The sequence below is a fragment of the Penicillium arizonense genome (genome assembly GCF_001773325.1).
Source record: "Penicillium arizonense strain CBS 141311 chromosome Unknown PENARI_contig004, whole genome shotgun sequence".
NCBI lineage: Eukaryota > Fungi > Ascomycota > Eurotiomycetes > Eurotiales > Aspergillaceae > Penicillium > Penicillium arizonense.
Genome location: NW_019173281.1, coordinates 552763 through 578938, shown reverse-complemented (window position 1 = coordinate 578938; position 26176 = coordinate 552763). Strand labels below are relative to the sequence as shown.

At 50.1% G+C, this 26176-nt stretch overlaps 9 protein-coding genes across 9 annotated transcripts; 4 read left to right on the top strand and 5 right to left on the bottom strand.

Moving 5' to 3' along the window:
- Window positions 1-565: 565 nt before the first annotated feature.
- On the top strand, window positions 566-990 carry PENARI_c004G12365 (thioredoxin domain protein; the record flags this gene model as incomplete). The annotated part of the gene is made up of 2 exons (XM_022629506.1): window positions 566-609; window positions 666-990. The coding sequence occupies 2 exons, from the start codon at window positions 566-568 to the stop codon at window positions 988-990; spliced, it is 369 nt and encodes a 122-aa protein (XP_022491215.1).
- A 2507-nt stretch (window positions 991-3497) lies between these two features.
- PENARI_c004G03829 (tetratricopeptide repeat protein) lies at window positions 3498-3827 on the bottom strand (the record flags this gene model as incomplete). The annotated part of the gene is made up of 1 exon (XM_022629059.1): window positions 3498-3827. The coding sequence occupies one exon, from the start codon at window positions 3825-3827 to the stop codon at window positions 3498-3500; it is 330 nt and encodes a 109-aa protein (XP_022491009.1).
- Window positions 3828-5300: 1473 nt separating this feature from the next.
- Window positions 5301-7307, top strand: PENARI_c004G05179 (uncharacterized protein; the record flags this gene model as incomplete). The annotated part of the gene is made up of 3 exons (XM_022629127.1): window positions 5301-5800; window positions 5853-7003; window positions 7300-7307. 3 exons carry the CDS (start codon window positions 5301-5303, stop codon window positions 7305-7307), a joined length of 1659 nt encoding a protein of 552 aa, XP_022490820.1.
- Window positions 7308-8479: 1172 nt separating this feature from the next.
- Window positions 8480-10436, bottom strand: PENARI_c004G12319 (sugar porter family MFS transporter; the record flags this gene model as incomplete). Its single annotated transcript, XM_022629504.1, has 7 exons — window positions 8480-8792; window positions 8847-8983; window positions 9033-9793; window positions 9848-10078; window positions 10127-10233; window positions 10292-10309; window positions 10363-10436. The coding sequence occupies 7 exons, from the start codon at window positions 10434-10436 to the stop codon at window positions 8480-8482; spliced, it is 1641 nt and encodes a 546-aa protein (XP_022490875.1).
- Window positions 10437-13704: 3268 nt separating this feature from the next.
- On the bottom strand, window positions 13705-16016 carry PENARI_c004G03454 (uncharacterized protein; the record flags this gene model as incomplete). The annotated part of the gene is made up of 14 exons (XM_022629034.1): window positions 13705-13871; window positions 13926-13997; window positions 14077-14153; window positions 14209-14269; window positions 14324-14400; window positions 14455-14605; window positions 14660-14867; window positions 14924-15022; window positions 15074-15335; window positions 15393-15461; window positions 15525-15593; window positions 15659-15763; window positions 15827-15898; window positions 15955-16016. The coding sequence occupies 14 exons, from the start codon at window positions 16014-16016 to the stop codon at window positions 13705-13707; spliced, it is 1551 nt and encodes a 516-aa protein (XP_022491073.1).
- A 1353-nt stretch (window positions 16017-17369) lies between these two features.
- Window positions 17370-18098, bottom strand: PENARI_c004G02687 (DUF846 domain-containing protein; the record flags this gene model as incomplete). Its single annotated transcript, XM_022628998.1, has 4 exons — window positions 17370-17518; window positions 17571-17857; window positions 17913-17958; window positions 18011-18098. The coding sequence occupies 4 exons, from the start codon at window positions 18096-18098 to the stop codon at window positions 17370-17372; spliced, it is 570 nt and encodes a 189-aa protein (XP_022490708.1).
- Window positions 18099-18708: 610 nt separating this feature from the next.
- PENARI_c004G10998 (HpcH/HpaI aldolase/citrate lyase family protein) lies at window positions 18709-19835 on the top strand (the record flags this gene model as incomplete). The annotated part of the gene is made up of 3 exons (XM_022629425.1): window positions 18709-18748; window positions 18829-19049; window positions 19131-19835. 3 exons carry the CDS (start codon window positions 18709-18711, stop codon window positions 19833-19835), a joined length of 966 nt encoding a protein of 321 aa, XP_022490725.1.
- A 368-nt stretch (window positions 19836-20203) lies between these two features.
- On the bottom strand, window positions 20204-22515 carry PENARI_c004G08280 (CCCH zinc finger and SMR domain protein; the record flags this gene model as incomplete). The annotated part of the gene is made up of 3 exons (XM_022629282.1): window positions 20204-20759; window positions 20811-21539; window positions 21587-22515. 3 exons carry the CDS (start codon window positions 22513-22515, stop codon window positions 20204-20206), a joined length of 2214 nt encoding a protein of 737 aa, XP_022490882.1.
- A 1183-nt stretch (window positions 22516-23698) lies between these two features.
- On the top strand, window positions 23699-25038 carry PENARI_c004G03798 (TVP38/TMEM64 family protein; the record flags this gene model as incomplete). Its single annotated transcript, XM_022629054.1, has 3 exons — window positions 23699-24159; window positions 24215-24619; window positions 24693-25038. The coding sequence occupies 3 exons, from the start codon at window positions 23699-23701 to the stop codon at window positions 25036-25038; spliced, it is 1212 nt and encodes a 403-aa protein (XP_022491012.1).
- Window positions 25039-26176: the final 1138 nt, after the last annotated feature.

The window sequence follows — 26176 nt, the reverse complement described above, 5'->3', positions numbered from 1 at the left end:
CCCGGAGCACAGGGTGAGTTAGTCACCCCGCCGCCCTAAGCAGCTCACGGAGCGACACTAAGCAGCCCACTGAGCAACCTGATCGCTTACCCCAGTACTCAGACTGATCGGCCCTCAACTTACATCATCGTTCTTTTAAAAGCTCCGACGATATCCGCACTGCTGCCTACTCCTAGGAGCGATAACTAGGAAACGGCGTATTCTCCCGTTTCTACAGTAACTTTCACTCTGTAAACTTCCAGTTAGTCGGCTCAACAGGGTCTTTCAACTTATATAAGAGATTGACCATCTCATCATCTTTACAATTCACCATCCACTCTTCCCTTCAACATGCAGGCTCCGTCCCCGTCCATTTGAAGTAAAGTAAAGCTAATGCGACCTGTTACGGACTCTTAGACGCCCACAACCTCTGATATAAGGCAATCGCGTTGTTCTCCGTCACTTTCACCCAAACTAGGTTCACATTCAGCCACGGCATATGCAGGGCTTGTCATCCATCCTGTCAATTTGTCGTACGGCGCTCGTCCGTGGCATCCTCCACATTCTGATCCCCCCCTTTACTTCCATGCGTACAGACGCGGCTAGTGGCTTCCTCGCTGAGCTTATGACGTACGTCGATTACGTTCTCTCGGGCAAAAAAATCAAGTCTGACCTAGTATCTTTAGGGACGAGAAGTATGAGCGCAAAGTGAGGCATTCAAACGACCCCGTCATGGTGACCTTGCTCTCCTCATGGGACAATAATTGCAAGATTATCAAGTCGAAGATCGAGGAGCTAAGCAGAAACTTCGTGACCATCAAGTTTTACCAAGTAGATGTCACAAAGCACGCCATGCTTCGCAGTGTCTTCCTTGACAAGGAACTGCCTACTATCGTCTCCATACATAACGGTGAGGATTTCTTAACCCTAAACGAAGCCCCATCCTTTCAGGGTATTCGGGAAGGCCTAGAAGCGCTCCAGACTGCATTGAACGAAATTCGCGTGGGATGACAAGGGACAAGCATTAAATTCTAGTTTCGATTCGGCCTGCCGTTTCTATTATTGTTTGTTGTGACGCAGTAAGAGAGTTCAGTGTGCATGGCGGAAGAGTCAGCGTAAGTTGATTCAGGATGGTAAATTAACTTCACATCCTGTTTATGTGCGTACTGGGTGTTGTGAGCCTGGGCTAGAAATATGTAGTAAACCTCTTCATTGTTTGAAAATATTGTAGTAATGTTCATTCGCAGCACGACTATTGCAAGGCCGTTTAGTGAAATTACCACTTTGGTCGTATCGAGAACGATGTCAAGAGCGTGCAGTTGACGGAGGCACCAAATCCGGGGTATGACATGCAGCTAATTCAAGAAAAATACTCCAGCCACTCTGGAAAACTCATCAGTCCTGGACATCTCATGTAACCATCGACAAGCCTTCCTGATATGGCGCACTGTTTCCTCAAGTCTTATGGAGCCAAGTTCAACTTGACCAGCAAGGCTGACCATGAGGGTGGTGGAACATTGCATAATATAGTAGAGAATGGACCACTATGGGCAATACTCATATAGCCAGGGAACATCTGGTTCGTCGGGTAGAAGGTCGAGGACACTCCGTGCTACCTGAATGCATATAGCGGCCATGGTCTGGCAGTGGACGCTACAAGGGCCCTCCGTCGATACCCTAATCACGCGGCGCAAGCAAGGCTCTAGAATAATGAGCTTGATAGAGTAGAACCGAAATGCGAGGCTGGTGCGCTGACGAACAATTGGGCAATTGGGCGATGACTTGTCAAAATTGTAGTATGAAGGTAGTTGGGCGAACCAGCCATCGGCGAATGCGTTACTTCTGGTGATTGAAGTCTCTACCTCATCACATGAAAGCAACGCGGTGCTAGAAGAGTGGATTTTGTCCATGGCGGTTCTGCCAAGTGCAAGCCAAGCCTACACGGCACAAGAAGTATAGTGATGTGTTGGGCTCGATACTTTCCGGCGCAGAGGACCCGTCTGGTCTTTTTTCATCTCCGTCCCTCGTAACTATGTGAAGGGAACGTGTAAAACGTTGCTGATCTCCACTGTCTGTTTTGGCCGCAGGGGGAATGAAGAATGATACCAGAGCCTTCCTGATATCTTCGTTTGCAATAATTTGTGCAATACGGTCATCTAGAAAGTCTTCCACTTGATAAGGCACAGGAAGAGGCGTTGTACAGTATCTCAGGTCCATGTTGAGTGGTCGTCCAGTCATTAAGCATAGCTGAACGTCTAATGAGTATAACGCCCACCAAAGGGGATACCTTGTCTCCTTGGACATGCTAGAAATGGACTCATTTTCAGTACGAAGGTGTATCCCCATGGTCACTGCTGATCGCATTGTGATGCCACACATTCGCCAGGCCTGCTCACGGTGACATCAGTCCCTGGTCGTTTGGATGTCGTGGGTAAACGAACCTACCTATTGATGTGACCTAGCGAAAGGAGGTATAGCGATATAAGGGACTCGATCTGTACCTGTTGTAGACTCGGGTGGTCTAATACAGCAGAGTCCCTCGCGTAGAGCTCCCAGGCTCGTGGGAAGTAGGACATATCGACTTCAGATTCCTTTCTCACGAGAGAGCTGCGTCGTGAAGCGATAGCGAATATCAAATTCAACACTGCCATCCATCTCCTACCAGGTTGCGTGCCAGAATTCGCATAGAAACAGCGAAATTGTTCCAAAAAAATTTGTTTCCCAACAAAGGGAAACGAAGCGTGCACGTTTTGAAAATAGCTTCCCACAAGTTGAGTAGCAGCCTCTTTCGAGGGCCAGTCCGGACAGTCATTCAGGTCTGGAACAAGCATTTGCATGTTGTCGAGGAAGTAATTTGCAGACAAAGGTGGGAGATATCCTGACCGGCCCAAAGAATGTGCAATTTTGCTGTGCGTGTTTGGTTCCGTTTGTAGACTATTCAGCCATGCTATCTCTGATGGCCTACCCATCAATCCCGTCGCCCGAGTATCCCCATCCCCGTTGAGGTCCTCAGTGGTGTGATCGGTCGGTTGTACAGGGTTGTTTGTTGCTTGCTTGCCGTCTTTTACCGGGCTCGGCCTTGGAGTCATCGGAGACGTGACTGGAAGCTGAGTACCGCCAGATGCTCCGAAGGGAAAGGATCTATCCTGGTCTCCTACTCCACCAATAACCTTCTCAACCTTTATGGCCAATTAACGATCGAGACGAGGATGCAGATTACGTAGAAGGTCCTCGTACACCCGTATCCGAGACTGAAGATCGGCCGATTGCCTAGATAAAATGTCAGCAATTCATGCATCAAGCAATTCTAGAGGCCATGCCACTAAACTTGGCATCTCGCTCTCGCTTCCTATCTGTGTAGATGCACGTAATGTCGCTTTGACGGCACCTTTGATACGCGGGGCCATGGCCACTACATTTTGCCTTCTGTTCACGACAAGGGTCACATGCCCGGCTGACTCTCTTGTTCGAAGTCGGAATTTCGGGGCTTGACCCGCGCGGGATAGCCACTTTATCGTTCAGAGGGTGAAGAGCATGGCTTTCCATGACAGGCTGGCACGGGGCTCCAGATAACACGCTGGCCTCATTTGACCCGAGGAGGCGTGGACACCTGCCAAGCCATGGTTGTGCCTGGAAAGAGGCGAGTCATGGCCTGCCAGTCCCAACACAATAGCCTCGCGAATTTCCTCTTGGGAGCACAGAGTATATGCCAGGTTGTGCATGTTAGCTAGAGTGTCGGGATGCTCTGGCCCTAAAACTCGGCTATGGACCTCCATCACCTGCATTCCTAGCTCCTCTGCCTCCTTCCATCGTCCCTGATTCCGGTACGTGGATGCCAGGTTGGCCATACTGATTAAAGTATCAGGATGCTCTGGCCCGAGAACTCGACCGTGGACCTCCATTACCTGTACTCCCAGCTCCTCTGCCTCCTTCCATCAACCCTGGTTCCGGTATGTGGATGCCAGCCTGGCCATGCTGGTCAGAGTGAAGGCATCATCGTGACTTCTCTCTCTTCTTCGTAGTTTAGAATGTCTTCGAACAACACAGCTGCTTCGAGGTATCGCCCATCTGTGCGCAGACACCTCCCGTCATTCTGAACCGATCTTGTGTAACTCCCGCGTTCTCTCCGGGATATCAATTTCGTCAACCAATGAGAATACATGTGATAAATATCCCCTCCATAATGCTTGATTTTTATGATCATTGCCTGGAAAAACCCCTTTAAGGTGCTTGGCTGCTTTTCGGATTTACGGGCCGAACTGTCGTTCACTCCTCAGCCAGTTCTGAGTCGAGAGGTGCACTAAACAATGTAGACTGAGAGCATGGTCTGTCACTAGTTCACTCACGAAGGAAAAGGCCTTGAGTAGGCCGATTGCATCAATCTTCTTCTTTCTTGAGGGCGCCTCAGGAAGTAAAGATTGTGGACTGTCACGTGGGTTTATGCATGCCATAAACGACAGATAGTCAGCTGCTAGCGGATTCAATCGCTGAACTTGCTGGAACGAGATCAACCACGGTGTAGCAACTGGGTTCTGAATGTCTTGATACCGCCCGTCGTCTCCAAAATCTTCACTAAGTCAATGACGTCAGATCATCGCTATATCATCGACGGAGACTGTTCGAGATGACTTCCAGTCATTTTGTTCCTTGGAAGATCCAGCCCTATCACGATACAGCAACCATGACCTCGTTTGGTGTCAGAAATGCGACGATTGGCTGCAACACATGGGCAATCGCGGCCCATGTGGTGAGCTCGCAGGGACTCGGCCAACATGAGTGGCACGCAGAGGCCGTCCCCTGCAAATTAGGCTGGTAGCCTTCTCGTATTCCCCACTTAGAAGTCGGCTAGCGGCCGCAGCCAAGGTTGCTCCTGAGGCTTGAGCACTCAACTGTCAGCACACACAGCTCTCTCCCGCGCTGATACAAGCACGCATCAAAGTCGCAGGCTTGTCCTTACATTGACTTGACTATTATCCTTGGAAGTGGTGAGAGGCTTTTGTCTCGCGAAGGCTGAACCCCCGCAAGTAACTGGCTTCGGCAACTGCTGGCATTCGATGTCCAACTTCGAGATCCCAAGATGGGTCAGCACATGTTACAATTGGATGGATGCTTTAATTGCGCCGAACAAGTCATTGGTTATTGCCAGGTCTACTGCTGCAGGGGACTGCCAGCTTGCAGTGTTTGGCGAAGGGCATGCATTAGTAGCAGGCACAAGACTCGACCGTTTTCCAGCCCCGTTCAGCCGCAAGGGAAATAAGAAGAGCTGAAAGCCCAGAACCTTTTGACCATCACTGCTGCTGCTCGAAAACCAGGTTGTCGCCATGCCCGCCCACTCCGTTGGTCATACTGAATCCGACACTGTGTCTGTTCATCAACCCGACCATGTAAATGTCGACCCAAAAACACCCGCCCAGCAAACGTCCAGCGTCCCTACGGATGGGCGTGAAATCACACCGGCAAAATGGGGAATCGGGTGGCAGTGCCCCGCCATGATGGTTGGCCCTGTGATCTGCGGCGCCCTTTTGGCAGTCGGCCATCACCTGTACTATGACAGCCTCAACGACACGCGTGTCCACTCGATTAACCAGCAGACTTGGGCGATTCGAATTGGAACAGCCTTTGCATTTCTAATACGGTCCTTCCTGGTTGCTGCCGTTGGAGTCGCAGCGACGCAGGAGCTTTGGGCGACGCTGCGCAAGAAGAGTATCCGGCTCTATGGAATTGACAGCATGTTTGCGGTCATGGGCAGCCCGCTTGCGCTCCTCACGTGGGACGTCTGGGTTTACGCGAAGACACTGACTCTTCTCGCAATCCTCGCTTGGTTAGTATACAGGCCCTGCCGCGTTCTAAACCGTCTACTCACCACTGTCTAGGCTCATCCCCCTAACCGCCATCGTTACCCCGGCCACCCTCTCAGTCCGCCTCCTCACAACATTCAACACCACCCAACTCCATGTCCCGAATGTCGACTTTGGTAGCCAGTCCTTCTGGTACGACTGGGTAACCTTTGGTGGAGTGGGCTACATCTCGGGGCCATCTCCCGACATCAGCCGTCTCTTTGCAGCGACGACTTCGGCGATCAACATGCTCACCATCCCAGCACCTTTTCCCAACTCGTCCTACACCCTTGACTTCTGGGCTCCCTCTTACAAATGCCAAAGCCTCAGCGATGCCATCACGGAGATGCAGGGGATGACATTCACGCAGGAGTTCGGTGACAACTACACCTCGCTGCAAGCCCTGTGGGACGCGGAGATGGAGACCAACTCGACCGTTGCTCAGACGGAGCTGTACACGGGGGCGGTCCCGTATTTGCTCAACAACACCTTCTTCATCCGCACCTCGGGCGAGAACCCGCTCTCAGAAACCGGACCAGAGCTCGTCTGCCGCATGTACAACACCTCGTACATAATCAACCTCAACTTCACCGACGGCACAGAGTCTCTCACCCCGATCGCTGTCTCGCCACTCAACCCGGCAAACTGGACTTTCTCGGAAGGCCAACTTTCTTCTGTTCCCCCCCTCACTGGGATCAAACCGGAACCCGCTTACACCCCAAACAGCGGCTTCCACGTCACGCACCTTCTCTTCGGGGGCCTCCTCCAGCGCCGCGTGCGAGCTGGCGCCACGAGCAACCTGGTCCAGGAATCCGACTCCGATGGGTGGGGCGACAGCACGTCTATCACGCAATCGGGCCTCTTCTCCTGCCCGGAGATCTGGAATAGCACGATCTACGGAAGCCTATCACTAACCGGCAGCCCTACGCCCGCGCAGTGTCGCAAGGGGACGCTCGCGGCCGCGATCGAGGACCTCTCGCATAATTTTACGTATAGCCTCTTCAGCCTCAATGCCGCCAACACGAGCGTGCCGGTCTTTGCGTCCGAACCGCAGAACTTTTACACCTACAATTATCGGAACCTGGCTGCTGCCTATGCGGCTGCCGTGGGCGTCACTGTCGCGTGTGTCGCTGTTGGGTTCTCGGCGCTGGTGAAGAATGGTGTTCCGCAGAACTCGGCATTCTCGAGTATGTTGATGACGACGAGGAATCCCGAGCTGGATGCGTTGGCTGTAGGGAATTGCTTGAGGGGTGGTGATGTGTTGGGGAAGAATGTGGGAGGTGTGAGGTTGCGCTTTGGCGAGGTTGTTGCGCCGGAGGGGGATCGGGGTACGACTACCAGCAGTAATAGTAGGAGGCATGTGGCGTTTGGGACGGATGGGGCTGTTACGGCGATTGTCAAGGGGGAGAAGTACTATTAGTCGAGTCTTGAAAGCAGCGCTGATGAAACTATTTTGTACGTGTTCAAGATGCTGTCTGGGTAGTTTTGTAGAGTCAGGTCGTTCCTTCCTTCTAACCTCGGCTGAGCCGTAAGGAAAGCGCGACCCTGAGCCATGAGACGCACCTTCCTCTTACGAATTAGGAAAGAACGATGCAATTCGGTCGTTCCTTCCCCCGATACTTTAGTGGAACGGTGACGAAGGCGAGACCAGGACACGCTACCACCGGCACACACACAGGGTCGGCGCCCCAGCTGTGCCCTGTTCGCATAATCTGAAAGAACCTTCATAACACGTCAGCGTACTCGTGCCCTTCACCTCTTCTACAGGTATCTATATATTCGCGACGGTTGATGGTGCGAGTCCATGTCGCGTTTGCCATATGCCCGATCATGATCAACAAACCGAGCTGGGCTTGCCGACCCAATCAGATGCAAGGCTTCAAGCGAGTTCATCCGAGAAAGACCGTCTGGGATCCTCGTATCATGCACACGTTATGCTCATTTAAGACAAACGAGGCAAGATGATCGCACCGAATACTAGGCCAGCCCCAGCCTCATCTCTCCGCCCAGGATCCTCGTGATCACACGCATTGCGTCTGTTTGACCTCGACACCTTTGAACCGCCATGCCCCTTTATTACAGTGACATCCACGATGATCCCCGCCGTGGTCTCGGCTCCTCTACACAAGAGGCGGATGCGCCTCGGAACGAAGAGCTGCGCCGACTGTCGACGGTTGCAATTGACAAGGGGATATGGTCGGTCTTGGTCTCACTTTGTCTGTTTTTGTCGATCTTGTTGAATAATAGAAACTGGGTCGTTTAAACAGTACCATGCTATATATTATATCGGTATGAAATATGTATGATTCTAGGAATGACTATCTCTTTCTAAAGAGACCTCTGGTGTACAGTAGCAACTTCTGGTATTTTGCGGTACATCTGCAGCTCGAGTACCTCTCTATTCGCCTCAGAAACGACGATTGTTTCTTCTTTATATATGGGCATAGGAATGGGGTATAAAATAACAAATCATAACCGCAAAGGCCAACTATATCACCACAAGTGGTTAGCCATTTATCGTGGAGGATAGCAGTCCCAAACGCCGTCCTCAGGGCTGCGCGTATTAGCAGGATCGCAGGTTCCAGACCCACGAGACCAGCAACATGAAATGATGAATCACAAGACATGTCAAAAGAAAATGTATTCAAAAAATGTTGGAGAGCTCAGTTACTATCAGATGAGCTATTTTTCAGGTGCTCGAGATGAGTACCTTTTCCAGTCTCCAGATCAGCCCCAGCTGTGAGCTTGCTCTGTTGCTTATCGGAAACATAGCTGGCACGGCGAAGATGCTCCTCGGTGTCCTGGTAGTTGATAAGAAGCTCACCATTCTTTCCGTAGCGGTGGGGCTCGTTGCGCGCAACAGAGACGACATCGAAGATACTGGATGTCTTGTGGAAGATTGTGTCCATTTCTTCCAGAGATCGGTAGGCTGTCTCTGGGTAGAAGAAGTATACAACGGGGAAGATGAAGGCGTTGCTAATAATATTGGTTAGCTACGGAGACTGATCGTCTGTCGCATGAAAGACTTACATGGCTGCAAAAATGATGTAGGTCTTGTACTTGATCGAGTCGAATGCAACGGGTGTGATCATGACAACCAAGAAGTTGAAGATCCAGTTGCCCGAAGTTGCCAGGGCATTGGCAGGGGCACGGATACGCAGAGGAACCTGTAATTGTCAGAAAATATATCTCGATCACAAAAGGTAGAAGCCTTACAATCTCAGCAGGATATAGCCAAGTCATTCCCAACCAGCCGAAGGCGAAGAAAGTGTTAAAAACGAACAAGAACACTGCAGCCGCAATACCAGGCTTGCTATCGCCCTCAAAGCTGGTGGTAATGGCCAAAACGATCATTGAAATCGACATACCAGCGGCACCGATCAACATCAACGGTCGACGACCGACCTTCTCAATAATGAAAATGGGAATCAGAGATGCCAAGAAGTACTCGGTTCCGTTGCAGGCAGCCAGTATACGCGACGTCAAACCATCCATTCCAATGGATTCATAGATTGTAGCAGCGTAGTATGTGATCAAGTTGATACCAGAAATCTGCTGGAACATCTGGTTGACGTATGCCAGGACGACACGGTGCAGGTGGCGGTTTTCATCCATTGTGAGCAAATCGCGCATGCTAACGCCCGAGGCTTCTAGCACGGCATCCTTGATGGCGGCAAATTCTGAGAGCACGTAGGGGTCACTTTCTTCCTCATCAAGGATGACGGCGAGGACTTCCAAGGCTTCCTCTTCGCGGCCCTTGAGGATTAACCAACGGGGTGATTCGGGTAGAGGAAGCACGAAGAAAAGGATGATCAGCGCGAAGACATTTTGGAAGGCGATTGGGAAACGCCATGCAACTGAGCTGGGGTCGAGGAAGGAGAATCCAAGGTCGATCCAGTAACTGATTGTGATTCCACCGGCAATTAGAGCACCTTCTAGCATGACTAGCTGACCGCGGTGGTGGGACTTGGAGCATTCTGTTGAGTATTAGCCTTGCCTTCTGTTATATAGTCAATAGTTTGAATACTTACCAGATTGCCAGGTAGGAACAGTAGATGTGTTCATGCCATTGCCAATACCAGTTACGATACGACCAACGATGAGATGTGGTAGCGAGTAGGCACATGCTTGGAGGGTAGCACCAATGACCATAATGATGGAGCCGGTGAAAATAGTCTTGCGACGACCGAGGTAATTCCCGATCCAGATACAGAAGATCGCACCGAAGAAACAACCCAAATTGTATGAAGCAACGGCGATTCCTAAAAATTTAGTACATAATTGTAGATTTCTGGTGATAAGCCACGTACCCTGTGTAGTGGAGTTGCTACTCGTTGACGAACTGGATTTGGTAGTGTCGATTTCGGGAAAAGTTGTAATAAATGAGTTCAGGGTCAGTAGACCTCCCATGACACCCCTGTGAGAAGTGAGTAAATGGACAAGGAGGTTTATGCTATGAGTTTGTTATAACATACTGGTCATATCCGAAAAGCCTGTAGATTGGATTTAGTAAATATTGTATCTCACAGAGATGGGTTCAACATACAAGAAATCAAGACCAGCAATCACACTGATCATGATATTGAGATTTGTCCCTCGTAGTCCAAAGTATGGCTTCATGATGGCGGTCTTGGTATCGGTGAACCTTGTAGGATGGATGTATAGTTCAAGTCAAGATGTATATATAGTCCAATCTAGCACCAGTCCAGGTACAAGAGAGTCCGGGTATAGCAGAGCAAGACCGACGAGTGGCTTTCGTAGCTAAGAAAAGAAAGAAGACACACTCCAGCCTGGGAGATAACTCGAGTTTATGAATCCCAGAGCCAGCCTGGAGGGTCCACAGGCATGAGCAGGCTTTGGAACACAAATCGGAGTCCAGAGCGAGCCAGTTGCAAGGTCACATTTGCTCTATGTTGACCGGATCGGGAGAAAGAGGCACTGTACCCCTCATTGGGGCCGAGGCGAGAAGGGGCAAAGTATCAAATTGGCATCTCTACGGGTCCACCGAGTGAACAAATCGGCTTCAGTTGTGAAGATATTCGAGGCCGGTTCCCGTGTGGTATCGGTAAGGGGTGGTACAATGATACGGTATTAAGCCTAATGATTCAATCACTGCACATTCTAGCATGGAAACTGTTTCCGTCGAACATCAAGAAGTGTATGACGACTACGTGGTTCGCGTGGTACTGCCATGCGAGGAATTGGCCGAAATCTGGAGAACCCCAGGCCCCCCAGAGTCCCCATTTGTTTCTCCGAGGGTGGAACTACAGCCCCGTACATGCCCACAGTACTCACTAACCACCAAGGAGACAAGACAGTTAAGTCCCTGACGTATATGCACAACCTATAAATGATCCAATACTAAATTATATCTTGATTTTGCTTTGACTTTTGCCAAGCTCGACAGGGATAAATCTGACAAACCACAGCGTCGGCTTCTAGGAATGACGATTTCCCGCGGAGGAGCGGGCGTAAAGCCTTTTCCCGGGTTCCTGGCGCTATAACCCGCGTATGATCTCGGGATGAGGGGAATTCCGAAAACCTGCTTGCGTTGAGGGGGAACGCCGGACTATGTTGAACTGGGATAGGCCTCGCCGATTGCGAGTGGGCCGACGGCCTTCGATGACGTCATGTACTATGCACTATATTGCCGTATTAGCATAGAGCGACGGACTTTCAAAGCACTAAGATGTTCAAATCAGAATATATTCCAAGCTATTTTGATTTCGTCCTAAGCTAGAATTGCGGTTATATACCTCTGTAGTGAACAACGGGCAAGTCGTTACTTTTCATAGCTTGTTACTTTCACAGCTTGTTACTTTCACAGCTTGTTACTTTCACGGCTTGTTATTTTCACAGCCTGTTACTTTCGCAGTCTCTTTTCAAACATACTAGGTAGAGCCATATCTGGTTGTTCTGGCAGGGAAGGTTCAACTCGGCCTGTACCGAACGGACACCCCGGGCTCCCCGGTTTCTCACTCGGGATGCCCAATCCGGCAGTGCGGTTTTCAACTACGACTCTGTATTTTACGGAATGCTACCCATTTATGTACGAGCTATGCATTTTGCTGGGATATTTTCATTTTTGAACAGATGAAAAAAACGAGACTCTATTATTTAATGGAAACATGTTGGTCTGCAATATATGGAGTACACTACCGCGCGAATGCATACCCGATCGGGGTACTGGGATTTGTGGAGACAGTTTGGTTATGCTGTGGCCTGATCTATACTGAATTGTGTTTCTGCTACAAACTAATATATATTATATTAATCTCTGAGACTACGGTATCTTGATCTTCATAAAACATGTGACTTGACTGTGGTTGCACATATTTGACCGATTCACGGACAGCGGCCTATACTTATCATTGTCATTGCATTTCCTCTTCCCCTTTCCGAATTAATTCGACTCCATAACACATACTCTAGACCAATATATCCCCATAAATATCAAAGAATCATCAGACTACCTAGGTACATATACCCAGGTAGGCCGGATTCGGACAATACAGACATACCAGTAAAAACACGGTAAATACATCCTCAGGTACTACACTACTAAAATAATCCAACAAGCTCACAACCAAATAAACTATCAAGTCAGAACAGCCAATGAATACACCTGGATATATAAGGACATCTACTCCCAGGTCCCAGATAAGCTTGTGTTGCATCCTGAGGACTCTTCGAGCTTATTGCCCCGTCTGAAGCCCCCGGATCGGACAAAGACCCTTCGACGACACAGGTATCGTCTTCAACCTCGTAGTCCAGTTTGTAGAAGTAGTTGACCGTTTGTTTGGCCAAAACAAGCACTTCCTCGTGTAGCGTGACCGTACGGGTTTATGGCAGAGTGCCAGAAAATGTGTCAGAGGTTTTGTCATTTGCGCTCGAGATCAATTGCTTCCCAAGTGGCTCTCTCGATAGCTGCAGCATGAGACTGCGTCTGAGGGAGTTTTATCGAGAATATCCGTTTCTAGACGGGCCTTTTCCGTAGTCAGTTCATTTGATGGGCTGGGACTGCGGTCGTCATCTGTGACAAGGTCAAGGGAAGGTGATGAGAGTTGCGAGAGTCAGTGGAGTCTGAAGAGTCCGGGTTCTCATACGCATCAGTTGCATCTGATGGACTAGATGGGTCGGACACACCGGAGGGATCAGATGTAAAGAAGCTATTCACTACCCAAGAGTACCCTGTACACCGGCTCGGCTGAACCTTGTCGGAATGCCGAGACTAGAGGCCGAGTTTAGGGATGCCGAGTCGGGGGAGGAATGCCGAATATTATTTGGTCTCCAGGGGTAGACAAGAGTAGATGTGGTGCCGTCATCACTTATTTCTCCGATGTGCATGTAACAGCCTACTTCTCCACTATCTGGCAGACACTATGAACCGATCTACTGTCTACGATGGGAAACAATATGTTAGAAAATCGTTTGGTTGAATTTGACTTTCCACTGAAATAACAATGGAAATCACCAGAGACATTATCAAGATCAGCCCATTTCATGCGCGGCCACATCGTCAGTCCAGAGGCTTGTGAAGACCCATGTCAGCCCATAAGAGCATTAAGAGCCTGGGATCACTTCCTCTTTTCGAGTCCGTCAGTCATGCGTGCACAGCGATATCCCCCGATAAATGGCATTGGCACAAATTTCAAAAATTAGAAAAATCAAAGAGAAGCAACAATTAAAACGTAGAAGTTGATAATGAGCATGGCACCGTGTATGACAATCCACTTTTCACCATCTTGGATTACCGTGAGGCAGTCCGAAAAGGCCAACAACGGGAAGTCTCGCGTGGCGCGGAGGAAAAGGGACGAAGCTAAGAATATGTTGTGGTTGCTTTGATGACAGTCTCCAGGTCCCTGTTCTTGTTGAATTGTGTGGTTTTCTACCAGCCGTCATCCGCGGCCTGAGGAGGCTCGGCATTGTGGCCAGAGAAATCGGCGCTCTCGTCAGCAAAGCTGTCAGGAGGAGTGCCAGAGGGCGAGTGGTGAGCATAATCATCATCTCCAGAGTCCTTAGGTGGCTGAGTGCAGCGGCGGTTGGTGTGTCCCACTGAGGTATCATTAGCTGGATTCAATAATCATAATCACACGTATGATGACTGACTCTCTCCACAGTTGTTGCACTGAACCTTGGACCAGTCCTTAGGCTGATCACAGTCACGAGAGAAGTGGCCGACTAAAAATGGAGATGTCAGTTCTGTTAACATGATATCATGACCGGGAGGCTGGAGAGTTTCCAGCTAGGTCTAACTCACCCTGTTCACAGTTGCGGCAAGTGATAGTCGAAGGGTCGCGGGGCTCAGTACATTCACGCGCCATATGGTCCTCCGAACTGTATACAAGTTACAATCAACTTCTTCCTGATCTGTGACGAGCCGAATACTTACCCGCAGTTGCGACAGGTGCGAGAGCCTCCACCAGTAGGGCAGTCCTTTGCAAAGTGGCCAACTTGAGCAGCTCCGTTAGCGTCTCCAACAATATATCAAAAGCGGGTTCCCATACCTTCGTTGCACTTGCGGCATTCAACGGTTGCAGCAGATCGAGGCTCGGGGCAGTCAGCTGCCTGATGGTCTCCAGCACTTCAGCAAGTCAGCATTTCACTTTCAAGCTTTTCGGAAACAGAAGTGACATACCCGCAATTGCGACATCCATGCTTGTGCTTGCGCTTCTGAGGGCAATCACGGACACGATGTCCAACCTCCTCGCAGTTGTTGCACTTGATTTCAACACGTTCGGGGTTCTCATTGCGCTCCGCTTTGCAGTTTTTGGCAATGTGGCCCAATTCTAGAATGGACAGTTAGCAGATCTTCGACCGCTGAAGCAAGAGCCAGAACTTACCATCGCAGTTATTGCACTGTGGAATCTTGCGTTCGTAGGGCAATCCAGCGTTCCCAAGACGTTCGATGTTTTCTTCGGGGGTCTCAGGCCAGCGGTCACGAAGGCGACCACGCGAAGCCTTGGGGCTATAGTAAAAGCCCACCTGGAACTCACGGTCCAGAACACCCTGGAGGTCTATCAGGCTCATGACAACGTCGACTTCGGCTTGCTATAATTGAAAACATGTGTCATTGATAGTTGGGGCACATGAAGCAATTCACTTACCAAAGCAATGATGAAAATGTTGAAGCCATCCTCACGCATCTTGTTCTCAATATCGAGGAAAGTGGCATCGGGAACAGCCTTGGAATAAGCCTTAAGAGCCTGAAGTGGGATGAGCTAAAGTCAGTCAATGCAGAGTGTGGCCTCACTCACGTCGCGGAAGTCCTCAAGATCCTTCTCATCGCTAGCAGTCTTCATGCGAGCCCAGGCCTCCTCAGGAAGCAAGTCGGCCACGAGGTTCAAGTCAAACTTGCGGTTGGACTTGCAATCAATTGTCTTGTGACCTTCGAGGCAGCAATTCTTGCAAACATCGGGGGGACGATCTGGGCACTCAGCCGCAGGGTGGCCCTCCTCCTCGCAAATACGGCAAGTACCAGTGAAGACACGAGGGTTGGGGCAGTCGGCCTTGGAATGTCTGTGCAAATCAGCGTGATCAGCATACTGAAGATCAGAATACTCGAAAGCAACTCACCCTTCTTCGCCGCAGTTGAAGCAAGCTCCCATCGCCTTACGGGGCTCGGGGCACTCGGCCTTTCCATGGCTGAATTGTAACGATCGCCATGTTAGCAGTGAGACAAGGACATGGAAATTAACGACAACATACCCTTCTTCGCCGCAGTTGAAGCAAGCTCCCATGCCCTTGCGGGGCTCGGGGCAATCGGCCTTGTTGTGGCTAAAGGATAAGGGTCATAATGTTAGCACAATGAGATATGTACATGGAAGTCAACAACGACATACCCTTCCTGACCACAGTTGAAGCAGGCGCGGTTCTCGCCTTGGTTGCCATAATTGTTGAAATCACCACCGAAGTCGTTGCCCTGGCCGGAGTTGCGCTGATAGGTGCTGCAAGTAGAGATTTGCTCGTTAGATATCACAATGGAGTATCAAGACAGCAGACCAACTTACTTTGCACCTTTGGATCTCAGAGGGGTGCCGTCGTTGGGGCACTGGCGAGTCATATGGCCCGACTCACCACAGCTTGTCGGAGTGAGTGACTGATATCCCCAAAATTCTTCCGAAGAAAGGGAACTTACATGCCACAGGCAAAGGTATCATCGCCGGCTTCAGGCGGGCTGCCATCATTCCAACCAGACATGATGGATGGTTGCTATCTTCGAGTCAGTCAGGGTGTTGTGGTTGATCGGAGGGAGGGAGAGAAGAGTGCGAAGTGGCAGGCAGGGAAGAAAGAAAGAGAAGGGCAGAATGGTCATAACATGTCCATATATCACCGGGCTCACGGCAAGAGACGTGAGCAAGCGTTGAGTTCTGAATGGCACGTACCGAAGTTGATTCTGAAACGAAGATTGAAGGAACAGCTAAGAAAATAACCTGGGAGGGGAAGAGAGAAGGAAGAAGAGGGAAGTGGAAAGCAGAGGAGAAATAGAAATGGGAAGACGCAGGAGGCAGGAGGAAGGAGTTGTCAACCTGCCTGAACAGGCAACATCCGGGCAGCCTCACTTTCGAACACAACAACTCGTCGATTTGCGGGGCTTTCCTACTTGGACGTAGACAGCGGATATTCGATAGTCAGATCCTCCATATATTCCTGAAGTTCGGCTGTCCTTCACTTTCAAACACAAAAACTCGTCAAGTTGCTAGACTTTCCTAGTTGGATACCGGCAATAGCTGTTCGATAGTGAGATACTTCATATAACCTTATTCCTGAAGTTCATCTGTCCTTCGCCTGCTTTCGAATATAACAACTCGTCAATTTGCTAGACTACCTAGTTGATACCGAGACTGGCTGTTCGATAGTGAGTTCTATATATTCCTGAAGTTCATCAATCAATCAATCAATCAAATTTCGACTAACCTATTAGAGCTAACTAGTATCGTAATGGCTATGCAGGCACTTCTTTCAAATGAAGCGAGAACTCGTAATCCGTACCTGATCATGCTCTAATGCAAAAACCAAGGCTGATTCTCAAAGAGTGGAAGAGCCAGCCCCAATACACTAAGTCCAGATACTCAAAAAAACCCGTAAACCCTATAAAGCCCAGAGTACAAATGGATGCAAAGAATGCAAAAAATTCACCATCCACCACTTCGTGTCTCACTTCCTTACCTTCGTAACCCTCCTCGGTTCTCACTGCAGTGAAGTTCATCTGTCCGTCATTTTCGAACGCAATAACTCGCCGATTTGCTAGGCTTCTCTACTTGCATACCGACAGTAGCTGTTCGACGGTGAGATACTCCATACATTCCTAGAGCTCGGCTGTCCTTCACCTCTTTTTCAGGTGTACAGTTGATACCTAGTACTCACGAAACCACAGCCATCTTCTCTTTATTATACGTGCGCACTGCAAAATCGTCAAAGCGCGAGACTCTCAGATGTCTTGGGAATGAATTCATGCATTTCAAATGATAGCCAAGATACTCCACTATAGATACAGCACAAGAGTACATAAGAACCAAAGCAGGGATACTCAGTCCAGTCACCCTATCCGCATTACCGGAATAGCCTGCCCAGCAGGCCACCAGCGATGTTGTTGACGATACCACCACCCAGAGCCGAGTTGGCGTAGTTCGAGGCCTGACCAAACTTGTCACAGCGAGAGAAAGCCATGGTGTTGGTGATTGTCAGGATCAAGGCAATAACTAAACACGGTCAATATCCAGTGTTAATCCATTCGAATATAGTGGAACTCACCAATCAGACTCAGCCAGATCACGCTCACCAGTCTCACGATGGCGAGAATCGCAAGACCCACCCACAGAGCTGGTGTGACGTACAAGCTCAACCAGAAGAAACGCTTATCGGTGGCTGTGACGGTGCGGACATTGGGGTCGGAAGACTCAAAGACCCAGTGCGAGTCGCCGGATGTCGTGTCCACTTCGTTCCACCAGCGGAGACCGACCAGTCGGCGTCCAGCAATGTTCTTCAGGTAGTAGAAGTCCGCGGAGAGAAGGAGAAGCGTGAAGATGAAGACGAGGATACTATATGTCTGTTAGTCGGAGCTGAGGAACGGGTTGTCGGTTGCAGGGTCCTTACAAGTCATCGATGAAGAGGAGACCAAACAGGTACATCATTAGCGCGCCTGTTCTTTCTATTAGTCAAGTGTTTCTTGCAGCTCGAGGGGGAGCACAAACCGATCCGAATGCCCAAGAAGACAAGTAGCGTGATCGGGTGGGCACTGAGGCGCCAGTTCAATTCGCCTTGGGGGTTTCCTTGATCCATGTTGTACAAAGTGAAGACTCCAATGCGATTTGGATATCTGCGGCCACTACGCTTGCGCTGGCTTGATCCAGGTATGTTGTTGACTGACGATGATCCCTATGTGGACGAAACACGGGTTGGGGCGGTGTCAATGGGCAGAATAATTGGAGATGACGCTGCCCTGCACGTCCCGGTGGATTTGAGTCAATTGAGAGCTAATTTTAGTCTTGGCACATAAGACATGCTAGAGAAATTGCTTGGGTTATGGGTACCCATCCTAGAAGTAATTAAAATAATACTGCGTCTAGTTGCATATATCCAGAGTTCATATATATCGCGGCTTCTCACACCTATATTGATATCATCATTCAACGCAGCGAACAAGAGAAGCACATTAACGATTTGAATCAAGGATCAGAAGTGAGAAACATTCAAATGTGAGAAGAAAAAGTGAAAGAAATGCATATAGATCGGCGAAACCCAGCTCCGCGGCTCTACGGATAGCCGAGTCGGCTTCTTCACGGAGATAACCTCATAAATACTTCCACCCCCTCAACATTTCTCTAGACAGAGCATTCACGAGCCCATACTTGGATAATTTTTACCGGCATAATTCCCAAGCTATTCAATAATGGCAGCCCGCAACACTCTGCGCCGTTCCCTCCTCTACGGTAAGCTCCCAAGCTATCTCTTCCCCGCATTTCACCCGCAAGCTCCAAAAGAACAAAAGAAGGACTAACCGCTACGCCAGTCCCGGGATCCTCCCAGCGCTTCCTCGACAAGTCGCGCTCCCTCACAGCCGACTGCGTCGCCTATGACCTCGAAGACAGCGTAACTCCACACATGAAAGCAGAAGCCCGCTCACTAGTGCGGAGAGCAATCGACCAAGCGGCACCCACGGGAATCCGCGAACGCGCCGTCCGAATCAATTCGGTGGATAGTGGGCTCGCACTGGGCGATCTGACAGAAGTCGTACGTTTACAACCCCTCCCCTTCCAAACCCCACACGCAGAAGTATGAGTATGAGTATATACTGACAAACCCATCTTATAGCTCCAATCCCCAAACCTCTCAACAATCGTCATCCCAAAAGTAAACTCCGCCTCAGACCTAACCTTCGTCTCAGACGTGATAAACCACACACTATCCCAACAACCCCAAACCGGAACCCCAAGACCCCCAATTTCCCTCCTGGCCCTGGTTGAATCCGCCAAATCTCTAACAAACCTAACCCAAATCTGTGCCGCAACGCCCCTCCTGCAAGGTCTAATCTTCGCCGCAGAAGACTTTGCCCTAGACCTGAGTATAACGCGCACACCATCACTGCGCGAATTCCTCTTCGCGCGCTCAGCAATCGCAACAGCAGCGCGCGCGGCCGAACTCCCCTCGACCATCGACCTCGTGTGCACGGCATTCAAGTCTGAGAGCGGTGATGGGAAGCCGCCTGCTGTGCTTCGGGAGGAATGTCTTGATGGGCGGCGGCTTGGGTTTAATGGGAAGCAGTGTATTCATCCTAGTCAGGTGAAGGTTGCGGATGAGGTTTTTGGGCCGGATGCTGTTGAGACGGAGTGGGCTATTAGGGTTGTTGTTGCTGACGAGAAGGCTGCGAAGGCTGGACGGGGCGCTTGGACGCTTGATGGGAAGATGATTGATGTTCCTGTTGCTACGAAGGCTAAGGCTATTGTTAGGAAGGCCGAGGAGTGTGGAGTTAATGTTGTGGAGTTGAGGGGGAAGTGGGAGCATCAGGAGCCTGAATAGGGTTGAGTGAGTTTGTTCATATATTATGCATGATACACTGTTTTGATATGGCATCGCTGGGCTTAGGATATGTGCAAGATTGAGTAGAGAGAACTATCTCGATAAATTGCATTTATTTCCTTTTTCCCATTGTTGCTGATAGAGGCAAGCTAAAGCGATTTGAGCATGCAATGCTTGACAGAAGTGGCCAGCAAAGAACCCGCCAATTGATACTTCCAACTTATTCTGCCTGCTCGGTTCAGCCATCTAATCAAAGGTTGAAGTTGAATATCCAGAAAGTTCTTGATTTTGAATAGAGAAAGATTGGTACTGATGGGTATCATGCCGCTTTGACGCATCGAGTCGAATGGCATGCCAGGCCATCGATCTTAAGTTTCTATGTCTTCGCGCTTGAGTAATTGAATCTTGCCCATGGCCAGGGCGGGAGGATCTCCGCCAGCGTTTGCCTCCGATTCTTCCCTGGCAAGATCTTTGGCCAGCGACTTGTCATAGCTGGTTGGATCTATGCCGAGGATGCCTCCGACATAACCGCCTCGCTCACCGGGCACGCTGAATTCCCGGAAGAGGTACCGCCACTCGTTCAGCCATGCTTTGACGGCCTTGCCGATTTTATCTTTGCCGTTCTTTGAATGGTGCCCTGTGCCTGTGATGGCATACACTACTCGAAGACCCTCTCTTGCGTGTTTGAGGAGGATCTTCTCGAGGTATTCGATGGCTTCCTCTGGATGGAGACCATGCAGGTCAACATAAAGTTCCTCGGAAGATCCATCTAGGCCCTTGTGCGTGAGATGCGAGTTGCGCTCTTCGTAAAGCTGGCGTGCAGCCTCTCGATGGCACCTGCGCATCGCATCATTCTCTGCCTGGCCTCGTAGTGACAACGCCTTGGCAGCTCGTGCATCGTTTCTGTTCCATGCTTGGGCAGCGCTAGTAAATGTCAGTTAAGGCTCGGGAAAAACAGAACTGGCGAAAGCTCACCTCTGAAGGAACTTGTTCCGCACAGTGCCATGGCGAATTGCCTCTGTTCGGTACTTGATATATTGCTGATTGGCGCGACTCCCTGTCTCAAGCCAGGGGATGTTCTGCGGAGGTAGAATCGACTGAGCTGCGGCGCTGCTCTCACGGCCCTTTGGGTCTTTGCTTCTGTTGCCGGATTTCTTCCCCGGGGCAGGAGAGGGAGTCATTCGAACAACGTCAGCTAAAGATGAAGGAATGTTTTCTTTGCTCGAGTTAGCCTCGCGGTTATGGCCTCCTCGCTTGCCGTGGTGTTTCTTTCCAGCGCTCTTTGCACTGCCTGCGGCAAGCGTTGGGAAGGCATCTGGGTCGTCTACAGATGGAGCTGCGGGATTCAATTCCCGGTGCTGATGACGGCTATTTGGACGAGAGTTAGGGCGACCAAGGTGAGTTGCGCTTCCAGTTCGTCTACCAATTCCGGGATGTAAGCCTGGAGGAGCATATTTGCTCCCTTGGTAAGCAGAAAGGTGGCCAGGGTATCTGCCGATATACTGGTTTGCCCACTGATCACCCGGATCTGCGGGTCCCAGAGGCGGAAATGCATCAGAGCCGCTGTCTACCTGGAATGGTGAGCCATTTAGTGGCGAATTTGGCCGACTGCCATCTGTGACGCTGAGATTGGTGATGAGCGCCGAAGGATCATGCGAAAAGGGACAGCCGTCACCAGCTAGACAGTTTCCCATGACCCAATACCTAGCAATGTTAGTCCAAGAAACAATCATTCTCTCTCCAAAACTTACTTGCACACATGAGTGGTCAAGTCATGACTGAACCGACAATCTGCCCGAAGGCATTGCCCAGTAGACAGCCAGTACTTACAGACCACAGGGCTGCGACTACTACCTAATGGAGTGACTGGACGCACTTGCTCCATCGTCATAGACTTGCCAACCAAGACACGACCGTCATCATGTTGCTTTGCGATTGCTTCAGTCTCCAGATCTTGTGAAAGAGACGCAATGGTGGCCCCGAGATCATAACTGTTGGCTTCCAAGGCCGCTTCGATTTCATCGTTTGATCGCTTGTCGCCCAGCACCGTGCGCAGGATATCATGTGGGCTCATATCGGGCACAAACTCGACCGCAGTGGCACTGAGAGCCCCAGGTGTGCTGAGACCACCCGCGGACGACGTCGTGCTGTTGGCATCATCAGCAACTAGCCAGTCGATATTGCTATCGCTCCCGAGATCTCCATAGAAGTCGGAAATCTGACTCTGGTCCGAAAACTCGTAGGCATTTAGATTTGGCGAATGAGGTATTGGCTGCGCAAGAGCAAGCCTGGGTGAGGGTCGCGGGGAGGTAAACGGAGAAACGGTTGAGGAGAGCGGGGGCCGCGCAAATGCCCCGCGCGAGCTCTGCACCCACGAGGTACTCCCGGGGCTTGTTCCGAGGTTTGAATGGGGCGACAACGGTGTCGATGATCGAGCCATCTGCCATGGCGCAGGCGATGAGCGGCGAATTACTGTATGCCGAGGCGGAGGGGACGAGTCTGGCTGGTTGCGGTTCCGATGCCGCCAGAGGATGTCCAATACCGCGTTCTCCAAGGGCGGACCTGACAGTGTTGTGTTTGCGCGCAAGAAGTCCTCCACCTTTTCCACCTGCTCTTCTTCATCTAAATCCAGATCCTGGAGGATTGGGAGACATTTCTCCAGTAGCTCGTCGGAGACCATGGCGTATGTTGTGCTGATGCGAGCCAAGGAGATCGAGTAAGCCGGGATACCAAGCGGGGGAGATCCTGGAGGGGAGGCACAAAGCGCAGTGCGATTCGATGAGCTTATTGACGAAACTGGGATAGAATGTCAGAGGCACAGCCCCATACTCTGATAAGCTGACTTCTGTTGTGAAATTGATAAGGGGGTTATTAGGCTGACGAGTCGCGAAAGGGATATAAGGCGATGTCAGGAATTACATCGCATCGCGACCCACTGATCTCCGAAAGCGATGGAATGGAGTTGGGCGTGAATGTGCAGACGTGGCTGAAATACAAACAAAGGAGGGGGGAAAGTGAGGGCGGAGAAAGGGATCAACACTGGGGATACACCTGAGCTTAGCTCCGTAAGTAGGGAGCTTCAACATCTTCACTAAGCCACACCATGAACATAAATTATCCCTAATATGATAAGTTTATCAAATTAGCAGAAATTAATATCTTCATTAGCTGTTAAGAAATTCTGCATAGGTGTCATATTGGCTCCGTTTCAAGTAGGGACCTAACATAGGTAGATGAGGGGACTCAAATTACCCAAGATCATTGAACCTGGCTGTATAAACATGTCAGTACTCTGTCGAAGCCCCTGAAATAACTATATTGATACAACAGAGCCTACTCTTAAGTATTTACGAGCTTACAAATCTGAATCATTATGGATACTGCCAGCAGAAACTATGGACCCTTGGGTTGGCATTGCTCAGGGAGATCGAACAAAGGAGTCAGTAAGAAAACTAGAAAAGCAACACGGTATAACTTGGCCATGTGATAATGTTAGAAAGAAACGTATAAAAGATAACACAAAATCCAAGGTAAAAACGACACATGTAATCCTGTGGCCTGGAACAGAGCGTAGGTTATTCCTAATTAGGAGGGCGGTAAATCTATAGATTGGGCGGTGTGTGGGGCCTCCGGGATACGTCGAGATGTCGATCAGGGTAAACACCCGAGTCCGGCGGATCCGCTTGTAATCTGGACTTGAACTTTCTGCCTTGGCTTTTCCTCCATCTTCTCTTCATGTTCGGTCTCAGTATCAGGGCCTTATAACGCCCTTTTCTTTGTTGGGTCTTCTGGATTGTGCCGATCACCTAGTTCCCCTCCCCGGATCCGAACATCCCGTACCCAGATAATCACCACGCTTCACAATGCCTGCAGACTACCAGTCCACCGTTAGGGCGCTATCTCTGTCACCTTCATCTCCGGATCCTATACCTTCTTCTCCCAGCAGCGATGTTCATCCCCCTTGGAGCCGCGCAGGGAGGCGCAATTCGGGCTGGTCCGATGGTCAGGCTAGCACTTGGGGCCAAATTGTCCATCGCGGAACAGAGCTGTATCATCGTATGAACACGATATGGGAAGAAATGACTTTGCCGAAGAAGATTGCCACCGTTATCGCATCCTTGTTCATCGGCGCATCTGGTGTCGCCTTCTTGGTGTTATCAGGGAAACTGTTCGTCTGGCTTGGCTCGGTCGCGGAAGAGTGGGAGAAATCTTGGCTCGCGGCCTTCATTCTATGGCTATGTGTCTTTTTTGTCTCATTTCCGCCGCTCGTGGGTTGGTCTACTTTTGGGACAGCGGCTGGTTTAATCTTTGGTGTATGGAAAGGGTAAGAGACGCTCTTTTCAATGGAGTGAATACAGGCTGACTTGCGATTTCTATAGATGGCTGATCTACGCTTCCGCAACGATTCTCGGATCAACTGTCTCATTCTATGTTTCGCGAACGATCCTCTCTGGATTTGTCAATCGCCTTATGGAACGCGACAAGAGATTTGCCGCGCTGTCCCTGACACTGAAGTATGATGGACTCAAACTCCTTTGCATGATTCGTTTATGTCCACTGCCATATTCAATCTGCAATGGAGCTGTGTCCACCTTTCCTACAGTGCAGCCATTGATGTACGGACTTGCGACGGCAATCATCTCCCCCAAGTTGTTGGTTCCGACGTTCATCGGAAGTCGCATTCGTTTACTCTCTGAGAAGGGTGAGCAGATGAGCGTGGGATCGAAGGCCGTAAATATCTGCAGTATTATCGTTACAGTCAGTATTGGAATATTTACCGGCTGGTACATATACCAAAGGTTTGCACCCATTATTCTGTTATACCCGGGACCCATGCTGACTCTCTTCTCTTTTTAGGACTTTGGCTCGCGCAAAGGAGCTCGAAGCCAAGGAGCGTGAAGAGATTCGAGGATCTCTTGAGGCTGATCATGCAGCCCATCGCCCTCACCACGCTTTCTCTGAGGACCCCGCTGTGAACAAAGCGGCCACTATCCTTGCACGCGATGAGGAGGAACGCATTGGATTCACCGATGATGACAATGTTGATTTGGTCTTGGGTGACGACAGTGACAGTGATCAACCGGGTTGGAAGAACTCGAACAGGCGGTCATACCACGACGAGTTCACTGATAATGACTCGGATGGATTTGCGGAAGGAGATGGCGAGACTTATGGTCTGCACGCTCATGTCCGACCTAGCTGAACATTAGTAAAGAAATAAATGGTATAGATTGAAGCATGTCCGTTGTAAAGTGTGAAGTTGAAGTGCGGCGCCGGACTGAGAAATACGCCCCGCTCCCGAGTCAAGCCAGGGTTTTCTACTCTGTCATCTATCACTGCGCTTCACCAGGTCTCGCGATTCAATTCATACAAGTTGACGTTTTTAATACCGTTTGATGGACTTCGGTCCTTCTCGTTCTCTGGGTAGGGTTTGTGGGAAGGGGTAATGTATGTCCGTGCTTCGACCTTCATCATTGCAATACCTTCATACCTCCATACCTCCGTACCTCGCATCCCACGTTGATCGTACAATCTAATGCAATTCTAGTATCCTCATTCAGCCCTGCCAGTGCACCTCCGCCTTGCGCAGATCGTTTTCCTTTGCGAACCATATCATGGGTGACAGCCTCAACGTATGATATCCACGCAGTCTACGGGATAGGACGGCCCACTAGTTAACAATTGCGCCTTCCGGGCGTGATCTTTTCTTTCTTTCTCTTTTCTTTCGATTTCAATCGACACACTCCTTTCAAGGCATCGGCACTACAGATATCCGTGTACGGACATGCATGGTGCGGAGATGCCGTTTCAGCCCGTGGCTGGAATGCCTCCGGGGCAAGATTCATACATGAACCAATATGTTCCAGGTCCTGTTAACACCATTCAAGGCCAAGAAGGGTTTCAATCTAATCATTCATGTCCACAATCATCTGTGAAGCGGCTGCGTCTCATACACAGAACTCTCGAAGCGGATGCTCCATCAATCGGCTGGGGAAATCTGGAACGAATTGATCCAAATATACAGACATTCATATCTGATGGCGCTAATATCGCGGGGTCGGCGGAGAGGCTGTATACTGGAGGCAGTAGCAGCACGCCAAATGATTCGACTACCTCAACCGATGCGACATCTTCATTTGAACCAAAGACATCCATGTCCCCTCCTCCTGTTCCTTTACAATCAATTCCTAGTACCTCAGTTATCTTTGGGCCGAACGTGCTGGAGAGCGGGAAAGTCGATTTATCCAAATGTCGGCCACGAGCGTCAATTCCTCCCAAGATCCCTTCTTCGGTGTATGGCAGGCAATGCATTCAAGCAGCTTATGCATCTCGGCTCAATC